The sequence below is a fragment of the Rhinoderma darwinii genome, chromosome 1 (assembly GCF_050947455.1).
Source record: "Rhinoderma darwinii isolate aRhiDar2 chromosome 1, aRhiDar2.hap1, whole genome shotgun sequence".
Classification (NCBI taxonomy): domain Eukaryota; kingdom Metazoa; phylum Chordata; class Amphibia; order Anura; family Rhinodermatidae; genus Rhinoderma; species Rhinoderma darwinii.
In genome coordinates this window covers 319,793,998-319,817,719 of record NC_134687.1, presented here as the reverse complement: position 1 = coordinate 319,817,719, position 23,722 = coordinate 319,793,998, and the positions used below count along the sequence as shown (strand labels likewise).

At 45.3% G+C, this 23,722-nt stretch overlaps 1 protein-coding gene across 7 annotated transcripts in view; it reads right to left on the bottom strand.

Moving 5' to 3' along the window:
* Nucleotides 1–23,722, bottom strand: part of PALM2AKAP2 (PALM2 and AKAP2 fusion) — a 399,528-nt gene that overhangs the window by 306,089 nt on the left and 69,717 nt on the right. For all 7 annotated transcript variants that reach the window (XM_075825567.1, XM_075825570.1, XM_075825572.1 and 4 more), the window contains exons 2-3: nucleotides 5,647–5,727; nucleotides 380–510 (exon numbers count right to left, since the gene is read on the bottom strand). In XM_075825567.1, coding sequence (XP_075681682.1) covers nucleotides 380–510; nucleotides 5,647–5,727 — 212 coding nt within the window. The remainder of the gene's footprint in view (nucleotides 1–379; nucleotides 511–5,646; nucleotides 5,728–23,722) is intronic.

Below are 23,722 nucleotides of genomic sequence, written 5' to 3'. Positions count from 1 at the left end.
ACACATTTGTTTTATGAAACGAAGTCAAAGAGGTATCGGCACTTGTAAAGAGAGCCGGCACATACGTAGATTAGTGCAGAGCTGCTCACGCTGAAGCAGCTTCTGCACTCATTAAACCCTGGTGCACGCTGCAAACGTCTATATACGTGCTAACTGCACGGGGCATCGCAGTTAGAACGGATATAGCCATATGGCAGTCGTGAAGGGATTAAATATGAAAACATGTACATAGTGGACAAATAAGTAACTCATAGTTTCATGCAGTCAAAAGTCTACACACAATCACATTTTCTGTCATTATGATAAATAAATCACTGGGTAAGGCAGGGGAAGAGGATACAAAAAAAACACATACATAGTAATATCTCACAACACTTACCTTTGGACATTTTCTTCAAGTAATTTTAATTTCTCTTCATCCTCCTCACATTGTCTCCTTCTAGCCTCTTCCTCTTCCACTGAGCCAGCCGGTGATCCTTGCATAAGCCATCTCTCTCTGAGTGATTTAGACTGCAAGGGTAGACATTAAATATTTTAAAATGAGAATTAAAGAATAAAGAATATTGTGGCGTACTGTTCATATAGCCTCTCTGCCGAAAAAAAAAAAAAAGTCCTGTCTACACTGTGTAATTCGAGGCGTAAAACGCAGAATTACGGCTGAAAACAGTGCGTGTGAACATACTCTTAGAAGTACAAAGGTTCAGAGGATCGATCGGTCTCTTCTGCGCGTTAGCACAGTAGTGATAGACATTTACAACAGAGTAAAGATTCCACATGTCAGTGGACTTGGATTTACAAAGGATAAATATTATAGTTAGAATTTAGCCAAATTTACAAGCCTAGATTGAGGTCCATTACGCATGTCATTGGACTTCGTTTTAGAGAGAGTAGATTACGTAGTTAGAGTTTACCAGATAGTATCTGTATGGGAGAACTCTATACAAAGTATTACTGTTTGGTGACTACAGAATTGAATTAAATATAACCGGTATTTATAATAGCTCACAGGACGGCTAAACGAATCACTAAATATGTATCCTTGTCATAAAAAGGCCACAAAGGTAAAGCCCTCATTAAGTCCAACAGAACGGAGTTGATGGATCCAACTGGCTTCCTCCTGTAACAACCTGCGATCCAGGTTGCCACCTCTGGTGCCCAATTTCACCAAAATGTCCTTGCCCCAAATTTTATGTGGGCAAAACTATACAACATTTTAGAAGACATATTTCCAAACACCACTGTCGAGGCACATTAGGTCAGCGCATGACGGTCGATACTAGATCCCTTCAATTTTGGGGGGGTCACTTTGGTGAAACAGGGCCCAAGAGGTGGCAATCTGGATCGCAGGTTGTTACAGGAGGAAGCCCGTTGGGTCCATTGACTCAGCAGCCTCAGTCCTGTTGGACTAAGGGCCTGTTCACATCAGCGTTGGCTTTCCATTCCGGGGTTCCGGAATTCCAGGTTTCTGACGGAATCAATAGCGCAGTCGACTGCGCTATTGATTCCGTCATTAAAACGGAAACCTGCCGGAATGGTCACGAACGGAAACCATTAGCAATGTTTCCGTAACCATTGATATCAATGGTGACGGAAACGGAAGCTGTGGTTTCAGTTTGACTTTCCGTTGCGGGGTTCACCCGACGGAAACCTCCAACGGAACCCCGGAACGGAAAGCCAACGCTGATGTGAACAGGCCCTTAACGACTTTTTATGACAAGGATACATATTTAGTGATCCCTTTAGACGTCCTGTGAACTATTATAAATACCAGTTTTATATAATTAAATTCTGTAGTCTCCAAATGTTATTATGAGTAGGGATGCACGATGCATCGAAACTTCGATACTGTTTCAATACTCTGCATCCCCAAACGGTTCGATACCGTTATTTCATGTATTTCGACACTTAGCTGTGCGGCCGCACAGCTCAGTATTGTAACACATGAATGTATGAGAGCGAGGCTGCGGCTGTGTGATACAGTCATTGCCACGATCCTGAGTCCTGATAACAAGTGTGCACCGTCAGGATGATGCGATGCGGCCAGCGCTACACTAATGAGCGTCGGCACTGAAAACAGAACATGGCGGGCGCACTTCAAAATGCCCCCATGTTCTGTCTTCAGTGCCTGCGCCGCCGCTTATAAGTGCAGCGCCGGCCGCATCTCCTCATGCTGACACTTCCAGTCAGGAGCGGGGCTATGGCTGTATTACACAGCCACAGCCCCGCTGGCGGAGATCAGAGAAACCTCTCATCTCCACCGCTATTCCCGTGAATGCTGTGATCACAGCGGACTGCAGCATTCAGGGGAAAATGAGAAGGGGGATGTCCCTTGGACCGCGTCACAGGCAATTGAGGGACATACCATATATGGGCAGACAGCCCAGGGTCCATTGGAGGACCCCAGGTCTGTCCTACCATACTTCCTGTTGTTAGGGCATACTTAGGTAAGTCCTATCAACTGCCTGTGTACTATCAGTACACAGGCTAATGTACTGGCATACAGATATATGCCAGTACATTAAAGTAAAAACATAAAGTAATATTAAATTTAAAAAAAATACACATACACCTTTGTTTACAATAAACATTAAAATAAGTCTCAATACATAAAATACACACATTCAGTATTGGCGTGGCCGTAATAACCTGCACAACAATTGTTTTGTATCATTTATGATGTGTACGCTGTAAAAACAAAACAAAAAAAAACTGCTTTCTATCACTTATTGTGGGGCACAAGGTGTGATGAATTTAACCTCCATGTGCCTCACATTAATAGTAATTAACCCCATCATGTACCTTACATATTAATCCATTATGACTGAGAAACATGATGGGGTTAATTACTATTAATGTGAGGCACATTCAAAATTCATCATTACACCTTGTGCCTCACATCACAAAATAGAAGAACTTTTTTTTTTAATTACAGTTGGCAAAGTATCGAATTGGTATCGAAATCGCAATACTAAACGAAGTATCGGTATCGTGACATCCCTAATTATGAGAATGACAACCACTTATATCTACATACTTGTTTGTTTGGCGGTTATAAAGTAAATATATCTCATATTTATGGATGGTAGTTCATATAACAATGATAACTTTTTGTCCCGTATCGAGCTTCCGACCTACTTCCAACTCAATAACTGTTGGACAGTGACGTCAGGGGCTCCTCTTGGACCGGAATCCCCGGCCAGAGCGTTGCTGACGCTCTGGGGCACTGAGTTTGGCACTATCTACACTGGTTTTTACGCTACCAGTAGTGCTCAGCACATATCACCTAGCCCTAGTGATAAAGTGAGACATCACCTGCCTGTATACAATCAGATATCCAGAGAGATACTGGCCACCATAATAGTCAGCCAAAGTATTGCAGAAATTTTTGTTTGTATATACTGTATGTATGCAGAAATTCTGGGAAGAAAACCACGCCCATTAGAACCCCCCCCCCCCATTAAGCCACACCCATAAGAAGCACCCACCAAAGAAGTCACACCCTAAGTGTCCCTGGAATAAAAATTATCTAATTTTGGCAACTATGATCCAGCATGAAATAATATAGAAACTATCTCCCCTGTGTTATTTTCTAGAGAAGGGCACACCGCTGCTTGTAAAAGGGTTAATCTGAGTCTCTGTCACTACATACACACAGAGCCAGTAGCCGTCACTGAGGAGAAAGCTGTGACAGTATTTACCTCTACTGTTTCTTCTAGCCTTCTCCTCCTCCTCCATAATACACAGGTATCCATCTTACATTGCTGCTAATATAACTACATCCAGCATGAAGTAAGATAGCAGTACAGATCTCCCCTGTGTTATCTGCTAGTGGAAGAGACAGCTGCTTGTAAAGGGTTAGTCTGAGTCTCTCACTACATACATACAGAGCCAGGAGCAGTCAGACACTGAGGAGAAAGCAGTGATAGGATTTACCTCTGCTTCTTCTTCTAGCCTCCTCCTTCTTCATAATACATAGGAATCCTTCTTAAATTGCTGCTAATATAAGTACATCCAGCATGAAGTAAGATAATAGTACAGATCTCCCCTATGTTATCTGCTAGTGGAGGACACAGCTGATTGTGAAGGGTTAGTCTGAGCCTCTCACTACATACACACAGACACAGCAGCAGTCACACACTGAAGAGAAAGCTGTGACAGAATTTTCCTCTGCTACTGCTTCTTCTTACCTCTTCCTTCTTCATAATACACAGCAATCCAACTTACATTGCTGCTAATATAACAACATCCAACATGAGGTAAGATAGCAGTACAGATCTCCCCTGTGTTTACATGCTGCACACTCACAGTCTCCCCCCACACAGTGGACTCTGCCATCTTAGAAGCAGGAAATCTGCTCACTGCTCCCAACTTCAGCTTTCTTAAAGGGACAGATATTACTAAATTAGAGCGTACATTTTTAAAGTTTCCTAATTATATATGTTTGGGAAAGGGTTTATATTTTGGTCTTCTATTACCTCATGGGGTTTCCCATAAAGTGATAGGGCATCTTTAAAGAGGACCTGTCTTGTCCTCTAACATATAAAACCAGCTGGATTGCTTACCAGCCGCTGCAGCACTGAGTAAAGCATTGGTTTTCTTTTCCTGCTAGCTGCCTGCATTCTCCTGCAATTTATCCCGTTAGTTATGGTGATCTGTAAGAGTAGACTGACAAGTGGACGGTTCCCAGCACTCAGTGTCAATCTCATTCATAGACACTGAGCACTGGGAACAGTCTAATCTTACAGGTTACAGATACTAACGGAACAGATAGCAGGGGAATGTGGGCGGCTAGCAGGAAAAGAAAACCAGCGCTGCACTCAGCGCTGCAGCGGCTGGTAAGCATTCCAGCTGGTTTTATATATCAGAGGATGTGACAGGTCCTCCTTAAGATGAGACAATTTTTGCAATCATAGCCCCACCTAAAGGGTCTCTTCAGGTATTTATTACAATAGACACCACCTACATTTGTTAAGGGCAACCTTCCCTAAATTGCTATTACTGCAAAGATGTAGGTGTATGAATAACAGCTTTCCACTTTACCCATCTGCCACCACTGAAGAAAGAGGTGTTTCTCCCACCCTTGAGGCTACACAACAGTATTATTAAATAAATATATATTTTTAAAATACATTGTTCTGCATCATTGTCTAGATGACAAGCTCGTATAAAGAACACTGTATATCCACCTTTCAGGCCTCCTACTTGAAATAAGAGCATCTTAAAAGGATCCCTTTATAGACTATGGCATCATGGTGATGATGGTATCATGCTTTATGGAAACACCCCAAAACATTTATATGTTCAGGCCATAAAAAAAACTTACTGTTATCTCCTGAAATTGATATTATTCACATATACAAAAAACACACACTACTAAAACGAAGGCATTTAGCAGACGCAGATACCATTTGTCACGCTCGCATTACAGTGTATATGAGATGTCATCTGAATAGTATTGATTTTATTGCCAAATCGATATGTCATGCATATGACCGTGTTCTCATTAAAGCCTTCACTTGCAATGAAGGTTCCTTCCCTCCATTGTCAGTGCGGTGTATGGTGCTGCATTCGAGAAACACATGTTTGCATCATGTATAACATGGATGATCTGTGGAAGTGCCTCTCCTCTGCTATCTTAGCTCTTACCTTTAGGTGCTGCAGTTGAAGAATTTGGTCTTCAAGCTGTTGTCTTTTGTCCTCTATTGCAGCCTGGCGTTTTCTTTTTTCCTTTGCAAAAGAGGAATAGAAAAGATAGAGATGAGAAAATGTACAGCTCTGGTTCCCTTTCAGCAGCTGTTAGCATTAGCTAGTACTGCTGTTTCTGAGTGCTGAGGGATAGAACATGCTATGAGGAAGACTAACTGCTACACACTGACATAAAAAGGAAGCCACCAGCTCACTCTCAGTGATAGCTTCTACACTCCCAATTTAAAGGGACATTCATATTTTATGTCACAAGCAGTAATAATAGACTTTTCTGTCACTGTGATTAAACAAAAATAATAATAATAATAATATTGGTTTGTACATATGAACATCTTGCTTATTTGGTTCCTAGACTCTATAATGTGCTTGAATTCTATTTACAGCTCCTCTTTCTACTAAAATGCACGTGTTAATGAATAAGGTAGAAAAAAAGACAACTCCAAAGAGTCTAAACATCCATAATGAATGAACTTATAGCATCAACAAGATATACACATATATATATATATATATATATATATATATATATATATATATATACACACACACCGTCACCTTATGATCAGTGTTAGGCTGGGTTCACACAAGCATGTTCGGTCTGTAAAGGACGGAACGTATTTCGGACGCAAGTCCCGGACCGAACACAGTGCAGGGAGCCGGGCTCCTAGCATCATAGTTATGTATGACGCTAGGGGTCCCTGCCTCTCCGTGGAACTACTGTCCCGTACTGAAAACATGATTACAGTACGACAGTACGGGACAGTTGTCCCTCAGCAAGGAAGGGACTCCTAGCGTCGTACATAACTATGATGCTAGGAGCCCGGCTCCCTGCAGTGTGTTCGGTCCGGGACTTGTGGCCGAAATACGTTCCGTCCTTTACGGACCGAACATGCTCGTGTGAATCCAGCCTTAGGCCCCATGCACACGAACGTAAAAACGCCCGTAATTACGGACCGTAATTACGCCATGTTTTTACGGGCCCATGGACTTCTATTGGCCACAGGTACCTCCCCGTATGCTTACTGGAAGCTGCCCGTACCGTTGATAAATATAGAACATGTCCTATTTCCGGCCGTAATAACGGCATGGGCAGGCCCATAGAAATCTATGGGGCTCCTGTAATTACGGGTGACTACGCGTGTGCACCCGTAGTTACGGGAGAGTTGCTAGGCAACATCAGGGGATAGTCACTGTCCAGGGTGCTGAAAGAGTTAAACGATCAGCAGTAACTCTTTCAGCACCCTGGACAGAAACTAAGGATCACAATATAGATCAACCTGTAAAAAAAAAAAAAAAAAGACGTTCATACTTACCCAGAACTCCCTGCTTCTTCCTCCAGTCTGGCCTCCTGGGATGACGTTTCAGCCCATGTGACCACTGCAGCCAATCACAGGCTGCAGCGGTCTCATGGACTGCCGCGTCATCCAGGGAGGTCGGGCTGGATGTCAAAAGAGGGACACGTCACCAAGACAACGACCGTGTAAGTATGAATTTCTTTTACCTTTACTTCGGAAAGGGCTGCCACTTCTCTCTATCCTGCACTGATAGAGAGAAGGGGCTGCCGATTAGTGCAGTGCAATTTTGCAGCGAAAACGTGCCCATAAATACGGGTGGAATACTGGTGACACCGGACCCGTATTTACGGACACGGGTCCGTAAATACTGGTGCAATACGGGTCGAATACGTGTCACCAAGGACCCGTATTTATGCCAGTATTTACGGGTGGAAAAAAAATATGTTCGTGTGCATGAGGCCTTAGTCCGACCTCTGGGACCCCAACCCGTCCTGAGATTGCAGCCGGGTGGCTGGGAGCATCACTGTGCAGGAAAGACTAATAAGAGGACGCAGCGCTAAATCAAAGCTGCAACCACTTCATTCTCAGGCAAATCTTAGCGATATGCCATCACTTTCTAAGAAGGGAATAGCTCTTAAAAGGCTATGTAACCCTTTGAAAGGCAAATTATTATTATTATCTTTTTTTAATAAAAAGGTGTACCATTGTGTTTTGTGCAACTTTGGAAATACTTTTTATTAAAAATTATTTTTACTTTTTTTTAGATACAGCTGCTCTGTATCTAGCGCTATTCACTGAATCCGTCAGTCCCGCGGGTTCAGTGTCTCTGACACGCAGGATCCACCTGTAGTCTATCACATCTAATGAGGTTCATAACTTAGATGTAATAGTTTACACGTATCACAGGCAAGCAGGACCCGCTGTCACTAAAGCCGTCATTCAGTGAATAGCGCTAGATACAGCTGCTCTGTATGGCGACAAAACAAAATATTTATTTTTAACAATCAGTTTTTTTCCTTGTAAAAGTAGTAAAACATAACAAACGATATAAATTTGGTATCATCATAATCGTATTGACACGCAGAATAAAGTTCACATGTCGTTTTTACATGATAAATGGAAGCCAGGATGCAGATGTGAACAGAGCCTTAACTAATTTCAGTGGGCTGCAATTGGTGTGTCATCTATAGTGACACCACTATCATTAATGATAGTGCTACTCAATTATTTCCTGTGTGTTTGTTGCATAACTTCCAGCATCAGGGCCGCCATCAGGAATTTCAGGGCCCCCTACAGCTAAATTTTCTGGGCCCCCCTACCGTGGCACCGCCTGTTAACGGTACTCCGTCCAGCACTATATCATGGTACCCAGGGCCGCCATCAGGGGGGGTATTATGGGTACTGATGTGAGAGGCCCGGCCAAACCTAATTGAAAGGGGGGCCCGGCAACTGCCGCGACTTGCCTTTGGTAGAAAAAAAAAACAGGCCCCTGCAATGGGGCTTGTTTTTTTCACCAAAAGAATGTCGTGAGCTGCGGGCCCCCCTTTCAATTAGGTTTGGCCGGGCCTTTCACATCAGTACCCATAATACCCCCCCTGATGGCGGCCCTGGGTGGCATGGGGGTCGTCATGGGGGCCGTCAAACCCTGCCGCCAGTGCGACCGATCGCGCGCACCCGCAAACTCCCGCGCATGCGCACCCGCGACCGCCTGGAACCGCGCACCGAATTTTGAGGCAGATTTTGACCTGCCCACACTATCTTGTCGCGTTTTTTGCCCGCGGCGATTGAGGACAGCAGACAAAAAACGCAGGGAAAAATGCATTTTCTGCCTCCCATTGATTTCGATGGCAGGTCAGAGGCGGAACCGCGGCAAGAAAGGACGTGCTGCTTTTTCTTTTTTCCGCGACTGGCTCCCATTGATTTCAGATTACATCAATGGGAGGCGGTTTTGGAAGTTGTTTGGTGCTGATTCTGACGCAGTGTCCGAGTCAATATCAAGGCCCAAAAACTTTGTGAACTGGGCCTTATTGTTAGGGCTTATTCAGACGAACGTGTAATACGTCCGTGCAACGTGTGTGATTTTCACGCGCCTCGCACGGACCTATGTTACTCTATGGGGCCGTTCAGACTGTCAGTGATTTTCACGTAGCGTATGTCCGTGTGTCCGCTGCATAAAACTCACGACATGTCCGATATTTGTGCATTGTTCGCGCATCACGCACCCATTGAAGTCAATGGGTGCGTGAAAATCACGCCCAGCACTTCCGCAGCGGTATAAACTATGAATGAAAACAGAAATGCACCACGTGCTACAAACATACAAACAGAGTGTCATAATGATGGCGGCTGCGCGAAAATCACGCAGCCGCGCATCATACGCTGCTGACACACGGAGCTGTTATGGACCTTTTGCATGCGCAAAACGCCACATTTTTGCGCACGCAAAATTCACACGCTCGTGTAAATCCGGCCTTAGGGTAGGAACACACTAGGCATGAACACTGCGGATTTTATGCAACACATTTTATTGTGGATAATCCGCAGCGTATTACAGTCGCAGCAGAGTGGATGAGATTTAAACAAATCTCATTCACACGCTGCAAAAAAAATGGACCTGCAGTGTGGCTTTTGGCTTTTTAAGCCGCAGCGTGTCAATTTATTCTGTGGAATCGCTGCTCCTCTGTTGCGGAAATGCTGCGGTTCTGCCGCAAAAATCACACATGAGAAAAAAAAAAAAAAAAGGTACTTTTTTAAATTTATAAAAAAGTTTAGACTTGCCCCGGCCGTAGTCCTGGTGACGCGATCCTCTATTCTTAGTGCAGCCCGGCCTCCTGTCATGACGTTTCATACCATGTGACTGCTGCAGCGGTCACATGGTCTACAGCATCATCCCAGGAGGCGGGGCTACGTTCAGAAGAGAGAGATGCGTCACCAGGACTACGGCCGGGGTAAGTCTAAACTTTTTTTTCCCTGCAGGATTCCCGCAGCGGACACGCCTCACGAAACCTGAGCCACTATTTGGTGCGGTTTTGCTGTCGGAATTCCCTGCGGCTACCGGGGAGGATAAGCTGTGTAGTTTTACTCAGCATATCCGCCTAGTGTGTTCCTACCCTTATGATGTCGCTCCTGGAGCTGCTGCCGGTCTCTAAATAGGAAATTGGTCCAGTAGAATTTAGAATTATTTCTTTTTGTGAACCAGCTTAAAAAAATACAAAACTTTTGTGTTAGGGCCTGTTCACATGACCGTTCGCTTCCGCTCCGGGGTTCCGTCTGAGGTTTCCGTCGGGTGAACCCCGCAACGGAAAATGAAAGTGATAGCACAGCTTCCGTTTCCGTCAGCATTAGCGCAGTCGACTCCGCTATTGATTCCGTCCGAAAACCTGCCGGAATGGTGACGAACGGAAACCATTAGCGATGTTTCCGTCACCATTGAGATCAATGGTGACTGAAACGGAAGCTGTGCTGTCACTTTCACTTTCCGTTGCGGGGTTCACCCGACAGAAACCTCAGACGGAACCCCGGAGCGGAAGCGAACGGTGATGTGAACAGGCCCTAACACAAAAGTTTTGTATTTTTTTTAAGCTGGTTCACAAAAAAAATAATTTCAAATTCTACTGGACCAACTGCCTATTTAGAGACCGTCAGCAGCTCCAGGAGCGACATCATAAGGGTAGGAACACACTAGGCGGATATGCTGAGTAAAACTACACAGCTTATCCTCCCCGGTAGCCGCAGGGAATTCTGCCAGCAAAACCGCACCAAATAGTGGCGCAGGTTTCGTGAGGCGTGTCCGCTGCGGGAATCCTGCAGGGAAAAAAAAGTTTAGACTTGCCCCGGCCGTAGTCCTGGCGACGCATCTCTCTCTTCTGAACGTAGCCCCGCCTCCTGGGATGACGCTGTAAACCATGTGACCGCTGCAGCAGTCACATGGGATGAAACGTCATGACAGGAGGCCGGGCTGCGCTAAGAATAGAGGATCGCGTCACCAGGACTACGGCCGGGGCAAGTCTAAACTTTTTTATAAATGTAAAAAAGTACCTTTTTTTTTTCTCTTTTGTGATTTTTGCGGCAGAACCGCAGCATTTCCGCAACAGAGGAGCAGCGATTCCACAGAATACATTGACACGCTGCGGCTTAAAAAGCCACACTGCAGGTCCATTATTTTTGCAGCGTGTGGATGAGATTTGTTTAAACCTCATCCACTCCGCTGCGACTGTGATACGCTGCGGATTATCCACAATAAAATGTGTTGCATAAAATCCGCAGTGTTCATGCCTAGTGTGTTCCTACCCTAAGGCCGGATTCACACGAGCGTGTGCTTTTTGCGTGCGCAAAAACGTGGCGTTTTGCGCATGCAAAAGGTCCATAACATCTCCGTGTGTCAGCAGCGTATGATGCGTGGCTGCGTGATTTTCGCGCAGCCGCCATCATTATGACACTCTGTTTGTATGTTTGTAGCACGTGGTGCTTTTCTGTTTTCATTCATAGTTTATACGGCTGCGGAAGTGCTGGCCGTGATTTTCATGCACCCATTGACTTCAATGGGTGCGTGATGCGCGAACAATGCACAAATATCGGACATGTCGTGAGTTTTACGCAGCGGACACACGGACACACGCTGCGTGAAAATCACTGACAGTCTGAACGGCCCCATAGAGTAACACAGGTCCGTGCAAGGCGCGTGAAAATCACACACGTTGCACGGATGTATTACACGTTCGTCTGAATAAGCCCTAACAATAAGGCCCAGTTCACAGAGTTTTTGGGCCTTGATATTGACTCGGACACTGCGTCAGAATCAGCACCAAACAACTTCCAAAACCGCCTCCCATTGATTTAATCTGAAATCAATGGGAGCCAGTCGCGGAAAAAAGAAAAAGCAGCACGTCCTTTCTTGCCGCGGTTCCGCCTCTGACCTCCCATCGAAATCAATGGGAGGCAGAAAATGCATTTTTCCCTGCGTTTTTTGTCTGCTGTCCTCAATCGCCGCAGGCAAAAAACGCAGCAAAAAACGCGGCAAGATAGTGTGGGCAGGTCAAAATCTGCCTCAAAATTCTTTAAGGAATTTTGAGGCAGATTTTTTCGGCCTGCAAAATACTCTGTGTGAACAGGGCCATACATAAACAGCACTTTGAGACATTTTACTCACTGTGTCAGAAGAGATGCTCCCACTCCAGTGTTCGTCAGGCGATGTCTTCGGTCCAGATGTCGTCCTTCACCTCCAGGCAATGGCGGGGATCGAAGAACTCCTGCCGCCGCGCAAGAACTGGACTCCTCCCCCTCTCCTTACGCAGCTACGCTCTGGAGAAGGAGGAGGAGGCGGAGTCGGACGAGGAGGCGGAGTCGGACGAGGAGGCGCTGGACGAGGAGGCCGAGGCGGAGTCGGAGGCGTGCCAGCAGGTAATTAGACTGTGCGCCGCTGTCCTGGCTGTTCTTCCCAGTTGATTGGTCGCTGTACTTTTGGTGCGTGCGCACCGCATCCCTCTCGGCGGCGGGCACGAGCGGGTTGCTTTCCGGCGTGTCCGGTCGTTCGCGCGTGAGCGCGCATTTGCGGTAACGAGCGCGATGTTTCGCGGCGGCGTTAGAGAGGGGGGCCCGCAGCTCACGCCGGTGTTTGACGAGAGGGGGGCCCGCAGCTCACGACATTGCTTTGGTGAAAAGAACAGGCCCCATTGCAGGGGCCTGTTTTTTTCTACCAAAGGCAAGTCGCGGCAGTTGCCGGGCCCCCCTTTCAATTAAGTTTGGCCGGGCCCCCTACAGTAGTACCCCTAATACCCCCCTGATGGCGGCCCTGTCCAGCATGATCAAGACTCAAAAGTATCCGCACAGCATAATTACAGGGAGTCAATCTGTGAATTACACCTGTATTTTTGAGGGAACAAGCTCTTTATTACTTGCTCATATTTCTTAATGAGGACACTGGGCACTAAGCAATTATAGAACAGGTAAGAAGAAGACAGAAGGGAGCAAAGGTCTCCCCTATTTCGGGAATGCTTTTTTGGCATATAATATGCTTCTTAATACTAATATCGTTTGCTGACCATATACATCCAGTTAAGGACACAGGGACACATGGTCTTCCCATCTTCTAGTGCAGACATGGGCAAACTACGGCCCGCGGGCCACATACGGCCCGTTAGGCTTTTTAATCCGGCCCGCCGAACTTGTCCAAATCATAGTAAAAACCTCCTTTTTTTTCCCCTTTCCCTGCAATGCCCACGTTTTCCCAATAGATGGCGCACTCAAAACACATTGACCGTTGTTAACTCCTTAACGCCGAAGGACGGATATATCCGTCCTCAGCAGCTGCTAGTTCGCGCAGGAGGACGGATATATCCGTCCTGTGATGGCGCGGGTACTGCCAGTGTACCCACGCGATCAGCGGCAGGAGCACGGCTGTTATACACAGCCTGGCTCCTGCTGCAACTGCCGGAATCGAAGCGCGCTCCGATTCCGGCAGTTTAACCCATTAAATGCCGCTGTCAATAGTGACAGCGGCATCTAATGTGTTTGACAGAGGGAGGGAGCTCCCTCTGTCACCCGATCGGCGCCCCCGCAAACAAATCGCGGGTCGCCGTCGGGTTTCCATGACAGCCGGGGGTCTAACAAAGACCCCCAGGTCTGTCTTCCGCAACTGCCTGTTTGGCGATGCCGGAGGCATGACCTAACAGGTTGCCTGTCAGTTTTACACTGACAGGCAATAATGCTTTGGTATACTAAGTATACCAAAGCATTATATATGCGATCGGCACATCGCATAGTGAAGTCCCCTGGTGGGACTTAAAAAAAAAATGTCAATCAGTTAAATAAAGTTTGTTGAAAAAAAATAAAATAATTACAGTCAAAATCAAATAAAACTACTTTTTTTGCCCAAAAAGTGGTTTTATTCAGTAAAAGTGTCAAAACAAATCACACATACACATATATTGTATCCCCGCGATCATAACAACTTGACCAATAAAATGAACACATTAATGAAACCGCCGGATGTACGGCGTCCAAAAAACCCGCAAAAAACAACGGCAAAATTCTCTCTTTTCTCCCATTCCCCCCATAAAAAATAAAATAAAAGTTAATCTATAAGTCCTATGTACCCCAAAATAGTACTAATGAAAACTACACATTGGCCCGCAAAAATCAAGCCCACAAACGGTCACATCGACGGAAAAATAAAAAAATGACGGCTCTTGGAACGCGGCGATGCAAAAACAAGTAATTTTTTTCTAAAAGGGTTTTTATTGTGCAAACGTAGAAAAAACATATAAAACCGTTACATATTTGGTATCCTCGTAATCGTGCCGACCCGTAGAATAAAGGTAACATGTTATTTATGCTGCATAGTAAAGGGCATAAATTTATAACGTGAAAATTAATGCTGGAATAGCTGCTTATTTTCAATTCTCTCCTAAAATAAAGTTAATAAAAGTTAATCAATATATTGTAAGCATCTAAAAATGGTGCAATTACAAAATACAACTCGTCCCGCAAAAAACAAGCCCTTATACGGCTATGTCGACGTAATAAAAAAAAAGTTACGACTCTTGGAATGCGACCATGAAAAAACAAAAAATAATCCTTGGTCATTAACGTGCAAAATGGCCCGGTCATTAAGGGGTTAATGTGGCGCGTATTTCTCTTTATTTCACTTTAATTTTCACTTCGTTTCACGTCACCATTAAGCCCTTCGGTTTTCAAAGAGTACAATATCAGCCGTCACTTTGCCACGAAGCATGCAAACTATGCTAGCAAGCAGTCAACACAAGAACGGGCGGCTACTGCTCAGAGGTTGGCAGCTAATTTACAGAGTCAACAGAACTTTTTTCTTGATAAATCACAGTGCGTATGTTATTTTAATCTATTTACATTTCCTCCTCCCAGTATCTGCGAAATAGTATGTAAATGCCATATCTTGCATATTCCTTGAGACAAATTTATTAACTGATAAGGGCTATTTTTCACATTTGAAAGACAGTTAATAAATTGGGTTGTAGTGTTCTTACTGTGCTATGAGGTTTGCACACACTACATTTAATGCTTTAGTATATCCGGCCCAAACACTCCCTCCAAATGCTCCTGGCCCGGCCCCTCTGTCAAATTTTAGAACCCATTGTGGCCCGCGAGTCAAAAAGTTTGCCCACCCCTGTTCTAGTGTCTACTTTCAGCAGGAAAATTCATGATGTCAAAAAGTACAGGTCATCTTAAGCTGATTCCAAGAACATCAAAATGACTTAAGTTTTTTATACCAGTGTAAATTCAGGAGGAAGTTGGGGTGATTAAGTTTGGTGCACGCCTCTTTTTTACCTGTCCGACAGTAAAGAAATGAGCAGGCATAAATTTGTGTCATATCCACCTATTCTAGTTAACCAAGTCAGCCTAAACTACAGATCCTTCAGAGACCACGCCCACTTTTTTTCACTTTCCAAATGTAATGAGTTACGAGAAATATGTTGCAAATTTTACTGCTAAAACTTTGCACGTCATCACTTGGTGTAAACTGCTTAACAAATGTGCGCCAATGAGTTTAGTCTACTCGAAAGAACTGTAGATCTCAATCCAAATGAGCACCTCTAGGATGTGGTGGAATGTGAAATGCACCCAATATTTCGGCAGAAATTGCAGAGTGATATTATAATTTTAACATCAACCAGAATATCTAAGGAATGCTTCCAGCTTCTTGTTGAATCCATATCATGAAGAACTCAGGTCGTGCTGGGGGAAATGCTGAGCCCAAACCAGTACTGTAATAACGTGGTTGCTGAGAGTAAGGGCTGAAAATATAATACTTGGATAAATTCCCAAAACACTGATCAAAGGTCCTAATGATAACAGCAAGCTACTTGGCAAATACCAGTGGCGAGACAGTTTAAAATAGCAGAAAGGCAAGAATAGTGATGCTGTTGATAGTGATAATGTCTAAGCTATTATTGTTTCTCCACTTTCCTTAACTTTGTGCAACGGTATTAAGACAATGTCAATTGTGTGGGTGCTAATCTTAGTATAGAAAGCAATGTAATAAAATATTATAGAAAAAAGAAAAGTTACTTAACGCATTTAAGTTGGATTACTATTATCAACAAAAATAATGAAGTGAGGCTTCGTTCACATCTGAGTCAGGACTCCGTTCATGGGTTTCGTGTGAGCTTTCTGTCAGGAGAACCCATGAACGGAACCCTGACTGAAACAAACGGAAACAATAGGTTTCTGTTTGCATTACAATTTATTTCAATGGTGACGGATCCGATGCAAATGGTTTCCATTTGTCTCCGTTGTGCAAGGGTTTCGTCGTTTTGACGGAAGCAATACCGTATCCGGTGCACATAATTTCAGTTTGTCTCCGTTGTGCAAGGGTTCCGTGGTTTTGACGGAATGACTAGCGCAGTCGACTACGGTATTAATTCCATCAAAACGACGGAACCCTTAAACTATGGTGACAAACGGAAAACATTTGCACCAGATCCATCACCGTTGAAATCAATGGTGATGCAAATGGTAACCTATGGTTTCCGTTTGTTTCAGTTAGGGTTCCGTTCATGGGTTCCGATAATGGAAAGCTCTGACGGAACACATGAACAGAGCCCCAACGCAGATGTGAACGAAGCCTAAGACAAAGGTGGGTATTTTTTAAAACAAGAGAAAGAGGGTGATAGATTTTATGGTGTGTTTCTTAATTTTCATGTTCGCTTTACAAAGAAATCGGTCTTCAAACTAATACTTTTATGAAAAAAGTGAAATTATAATTTTTTTCACCTGTTATGCATTAAATTTAGCAAAAAACTGTGGGGTCAAAATACTTACTATACAACTAAATAATTACGTTATGGGGTCTAGTTGTCTAAATGGGGTAGTTTATGGGGAGTTTCTATCGTTCTGGCAGCTTAAAGCCTCTCCAAATGTACAGTGGGGCCTAAAACATTTTCAAGCAAAATATGAGTCCTGAAAGCCTCCGGGTGCTCCATTCCTTTTGGGCCCTGCCATGTGTCCAGGCAACGCATTAGGGCCACAATGTGGGTATTTTTGAAAACAGGAGAAACAGGATGATAGATTTTGTGGTGTGTTTCTTCATTCTCATGGTCGCTTTACAAAGAAATCGGTCTTCAAACTGATACTTTTATGAAAAAAAGTGATTTTTTTTTTTTTTCACCTGCTATGTATTAAGTTTAGCAAAAAACTGTGGGGTCAAAATACTTACTATACCACTAGATAAATACCTTAAGGGGTCTAGTTTTCTAAATGGGGTCATTTGTGGGGGTTTCCATCACTCTGAGACCTATGAGCCTCTGAAAACCTGGCTTGGTGCAGGAAAACAAAATGTACTTCAAAATGTATAAAATTATTATTCAATTTGTAAGTCCTCTAAATTGCTGAAAATTGATTTTAATTTTTCAAAAGTGCTGCCAAAATAGAGTAAAGAGATGGAAATATATATTTAATTTAAAAAATTGTACAGTATGCGTGTACATATTGCAGTTAAAAATAGGGAAAAAAAATTTAATTTTTACAAAATTTCTTCCATTTTTCTATTTTTTAATTAATTTCCGCAAATTGTATCAGTCTACTTTTACCACTAAAATAAAGTACAACATGTGACGAAAAAACAGTGTCAGAACTACTTGGATATTCAAAACTTTCAGAGTTATTCTCTGATAAAGTCAGACATACCAGATTTGACAAATCTGGCTTGGTCATTAAGGTACAAACAAGCGCGGTCATTAAGGGGTTAATCCCAACCTCTATATCAGGGGTCTCAAGCACGCGGCCCGCATGCGGCCCCTGGGCTGTCATCTGTGGCCCGCGGGACACAGAGCCGCTAGTATTCCCTGACATCGCTGTCCACATATGAACAGCAATATCTGAGGCTTCCCCAGAGCGGAGTCCCGTGCAGAGCGCTGGTACAGGCTCTGCTCCGAGACTCTGTGGAAGTCCCTAAAAAATCGCTTTCCATATATGGACAGTGTGTCAGGGTCTTCCCCAGAGTGGAGTCCCGGGCAGAGCGCTAGTACAGGCTCTGCTCCGAGACTCTGGAATTCCCTGACATCGCTGTCCACATATGAACAGCGATGTCTGGGGCTTCCCCAGAGACGGAGTCCCCGGCCGAGCGCTAGTATAGGCTCTGCTCTGGGACTCTGGGGAAGCCTCTTACATCGCTGTCCATACATCAACAATGATGTCATGGGCTTTCCCAGAGCAGGAGTCCCAGTGATGTCAGGAGCACAGCTGGAGTCCCAGGAAGAGACTACTAGTGCTCTGCCCGGGACTCCAGCTCTGGGGTTACCCCTGACATCCATGTACATATATGGACAGTGATGTCAGGAGCAGAGCTGGAATCCCAGGCAGATTGCTAGAAGCGGCTCTGCTCTGGGACTCCAGCTCTGGGCAAGCCCCTGACATCACTGTGGCAGCATCTGCGGAGGGCACTGTGGCAGCATCTTCAGAGGGCACTGTGGCAGAATCTTCAGAGGGCACTGTGGCAGCATCTTCAGAGGGCACTGTGGCAGCATCTTCAGAGGGCACTGTGGCAGCATCTACAGAGGGCACTGTGGCAGCATCTACAGAGGGCACTGTGGCAGCATCTACAGAGGGCACAGTGGCATCATCTACAGAGGGCACTGTGGCAGCATCTACAGAGGGCACTGTGGCAGCATCTACAGAGGGCACTGTGGCAGCATCTACAGAGGGCACTGTGGCAGCATCTACAGTGGGCACTGTGGCAGCATCTACAGAGGGCACTGTGGCAGCATCTACAGAGGGCACTGTGGCAGCATCTACAGAGGGCACTGTGGCAGCATCTACAGAGGGCACTGTGGCAGCAGCTACAGAGGGCACTGTGGCAGCAGCTACAGAGGGCACTGTGGCAGCAGCTACAGAGGGCACTGTGGCAGCATCTACAGAGGGCACTGTGGCAGCATCTACAGAGGGTACTGTGGCAGTATGTACAGAGGACACTGTGGCATTATCTAGGGGTGTGTTGCATTATCTACAGAGGGCACTGTGGCAGCATCTACAGAGGACTCGGTGGCAGCATCTACAGAGGACTCGGCGGCAGCATCCACGGAGGGCACTGCGGCAGCATCCACGGAGGGCACAGCGGCAGAATCCACGGAGGGCACAGCGGCAGAATCCACGGAGGGCACAGCGGCAGAATCCACGGAGGGCACAGCGGCAGAATCCACGGAGGGCACAGCGGCAGCATCCACCGAGGGCACAGCGGCAGCATCCACCGAGGGCACAGCGGCAGCATCCACCGAGGGCACAGCGGCAGCATCCACCGAGGGCACTGCGGCAGCATCCACCGAGGGCACTGCGGCAGCATCCACCGAGGGCACTGCGGCAGCATCCACCGAGGGCACTGCGGCAGCATCCACCGAGGGCACTGCGGCAGCATCCACCGAGGGCACTGCGGCAGCATTCACCGAGGGCACTGCGGCAGCATCCACCGAGGGCACTGCGGCAGCATCCACCGAGGGCACTGCGGCAGCATCCACCGAGGGCACTGCGGCAGCATCCACCGAGGGCACAGCGGCAGCATCCACCGAGGGCACTGCGGCAGCATCCACCGAGGGCACTGCGGCAGCATCCACCGAGGGCACTGCGGCAGCATCCACCGAGGGCACTGCGGCAGCATCCACCGAGGGCACTGCGGCAGCATCCACCGAGGGCACTGCGGCAGCATCCACCGAGGGCACTGCGGCAGCATCCACCGAGGGCACTGCGGCAGCATCCACCGAGGGAATCATTGACCACAACTCTCTGGATACGGTCATTGAGCCAATTCTCAATCCAATTACAAACTATACTTTCTAAACCTATAGTCCTTAATTTACCCATTAGACGTCTATGAGGGACAGTGCCAAATGCCTTTGCAAAGTCCAAAAACACTATATCCACAGCGGCCCCTCTGTCTAGGCTTCTGCTCACCTCTTCATAAAAACAAATCAGGTTGGTTTGACAACTTCTGTCCTTAGTAAATCCGTGCTGGCTGTCACTTCTAATTCTATTTTTTGTCACATACTCCTGTATATAGTCCCTCAATAGCCCCTCAAACATTTTCCCCACGATGGATGTTAAGCTTACTGGTCTAGAATTAACCCCGGAAGACCTAGAGCGCTTTTTGAAAATAGGCACCAAATTTGCCCTGCGCCAGTCCGTTGGCACTATACCAATCACTAGAAAATCTCTAAATATTATGAAGAGGGGGACAGAAATAACTGAACTAAGCTCTTTAAGAACTCTAGGGTGTAACCCATCTGGTCCCGGGGCCTTGTGTACATTTATTTTATTAATTTTAGCTTGGACCATATCAACATTCAGCCAATTCAGTATATCAACTGATATATTAACAGCGCTGGCACCGGCTACATCAGCTGCTTTTTCTTATGTTGTATATACAGAGCTAAAGAACGCATTTAGTAACTCTGCCTTCTCTTGATCCCCTGTGACCAATTCACCATTACCACTATTTAGGGGTCCTACATGTTCAGACCTTGGCTTTTTTGCATTTATATACTTGAAGAATTTTTGGGGATTTGTTTTACTATCCTTGGCCACCTGCCTTCCATTTTGTATTTTTGCTGATTTTATTACCTTTTTACAGATTTTATTAAGCTCTTTATAATTTAAAAAGGCTACAGCTGTACCCTCAGATTTGTATGTTTCAAATGCCCTTTTTTTGTCATATGTTGCCCTTTTTACAGAAGGTGTAAGCCATGTGGGTTTTAATTTGTCGTTTATACTTGTTACCTATAGGAACAAATTTTGCACTATAATTACCCAAAGTATATTTTAAGAACTCCCATTTATCATTTGTACCATTACTTGACATTAGTTCTTCCCAGTCTATATCCTGAATTGCAGCCCTCATCCTCGGGAAATTGGCCTTCTTAAAATTAAGTGTTTTTGCCCTCCCAGCCTGTGTTTGTTTTGTACAGTATAGGTAAAATGTAACTATATTGTGATCACTGTTACCGAGGTTTTCACGAACATTGACATTCCAAACAAGCTCTGCATTATTAGAAATGACCAGATCCAACAGAGCTTCACCTCGAGTCAGGTCTTCCACAAACTCGCCCATAAAATTATCCTGCAACAGGTTAAAGAAATTTCTCCCCTTTGCAGTTGAAGCCGAACCATGAAACAAATGAATATCCCAGTAATTAAAATCTACCATTATCACTACTGTACCCGCCTGTGCAGCCTGCTCCATTTGTTTATATATTTGACCTTCTATCTCTTCAGTTATATTGGGGGGTCTATAGATTACACCAAAAGTAATATTTTCAGTGTTTACCTCCCTTTGTAATTCCACCCACAAGGTTTCAATCTCCTTACAATCCTCACCCACTATTGCCTCCCTCATACTCACCTTCGTATCACTTCTCACATACAGACATACACCACCACCTTTCCTATTTGTCCTGTCTTTCTGAAACAGTGTAAAACCCTGTAGATTTACAGCTCAGTCATGAGAAGAGTCTAGCCATGTTTCAGCAACACCAACTATAGCTATATGTTCCTCCAGTACCAAGGCCTCTAGCTCCCCCATTTTGCTTGCCAGACTTCTGGCATTTGTGAACATACACTTTAACTTGCCTTTCACATTCAGTATCAGAAATGTGATTATTTGACATTATTTGGGAATGTTTATTTTCACTGCTGTTTTGTAACAAAAGGATCTCCTTATCCTGTTGTCTAGTCCTCTCCCCACAGTCTGTTTCTCCCCCCACCAATATAGTCTGAGCCCTCTCTAACCCAACTACCCCTTCATTTTCTACATTGACCTCCCTCCTCAGTCCTAGTCTAAATACTCCGCCACCCCAGCTAGAATTCTCTCCCCCAGCACAGCAGACCCCCTTCCTTTTAGGTGCAAATCATCTGCACAATACAGTTTGTACCCCAATGAAAAGTCAGCCCAGTGCTCTAGGAACCCAAAGCCTTCTCCTCTACACCAAGACTTAAGCCATGCATTTAACTCCCTGAGCTCATGCTGTCTATCCTGTGATGCACATGGCACAGGCAGAATTCCTGAGAATACAACCTTGGAGGTCCTTCCCTTCAGCTTGTAGCCTAGTTCTTTAAAATTATTCTTAAGGCTCCTCCACCTACCATTTATTCTGTCGTTGGTACCGACATGGATCACGACAGCTGGATCACCACCAGCCCCTCCCAGCAATTTGTCCACCCGTTCCACCACATGCCGAACCCTGGCACCTGGGAGACCGCAAACCATTCGGTTGAAGCGGTCTTGGCGACAAATTATTCTATCCGTCTTCCTGATTATAGAATCCCCTACAACTACCAATTGTCTTGCTTTACCTGCATTACCATCCCGATGACTACTAGCTGGGCTGTTCTCCCGGCTGTTAGGGAGATCAGTATCCACTAGGGCTGCCATTTCTGAGACCGACACCCTCGCATCATCACCCAACTTGGCAATTTTGCTTGAAATGTCAGAAACAGTATTGGCCTTCCTTTTCTTGGACCCCTTTCTACTGCCCCTAACTACATTAACCCAGTTACTTGCTGGATCCTGCTGACCCATGTCTTCACCTTCCAGCTCTACCCGACTAACTGCTTGCTCAGTGAGCAGAATGCTCCGCTCAAGATTGTCTATCACCCGCAGTGTTGCATTTTGCTCCTCCAGATCTCTAATGCGAGCTTCCAGGTGAACAACATGCTCACATCTGCCACAGAGGTATTCACCCTGGAACTCCGGCTCCAGTCGGGCATACATATGGCAAACTGTGCACTGAAGAAAACCTCCAATCTTGCTATCCATTATCCCAGTTACAAAAATACAGTGAACAATTGAAAAAGTAAAAAAAAAGAAGAGTACTTACACGGACTTTAACTCCTCTTTTTAACTCCGGTTTAATAACTCCACTTATATTACAATGCACTTAATTCAGCAAGGCCAAAACAGAGCAAGCTCAACTGAGCCCTTTATATCACCTAAGAGCAGTTAACCCCTCCCCCTAGTCAGCTGCTCAGCAGGAAAGAAGTGGCAAAGAAAAAAAGTTTTTTAAATTGTGTCAGTTTTTGCTAACTTCTATTTGTAAGCACTCAATTCAGTTCTCGCACAGTATCACACACAGGAACACAGCAACACAATCCGGTTTAATAACTCCACTTATATCACAATGCACTTAATTCAGAATCTATCCAATGTCCTATAATCTAATGTCACAATAAAAGAGCAAAAGGAAAACTGGAACACAAACATGAACACGGTGGTGACAGATTGAGCACAACCAACAAAGCAGCACTAGTGATGTCTCAAAAGACCAAAAAATTACAAGCAGAACCGGAGACAACTCAACATCTCTTAGGGTCGGGGAGAATTAGGATCGAAAAAGGGGGAAGAGGGGGCGAGAAGGGGGTGTGTCAGTGTGGAACGAGACTGGCATGGGTAAGGGAGTCAGATCAACAGCAGAAAAATGTATGCAACAGTCTTAAGAGGTTGTTGTAAAGGATCTGCCAGGCACAACTTCTGTGTATACGCCCATAGGTAATCAGTCTGCACCTGCTTCTATGTCTCTGAGACTGACTCCATCTTCCACCACTCAGGATGGTAGGCTTAGGAGTGGGAGAACCTATCACAGCCTGGCCAGACGGAGCTAGCTTCCGCCCTCTGTCTATTTATACCTGCCTTTCCTGTTCCTCCTTTGCTTGTGATTCTTCTCGTGTGGTTTCCTTGCCCAGCTACAGCTTCTACTATTTGATCCTGC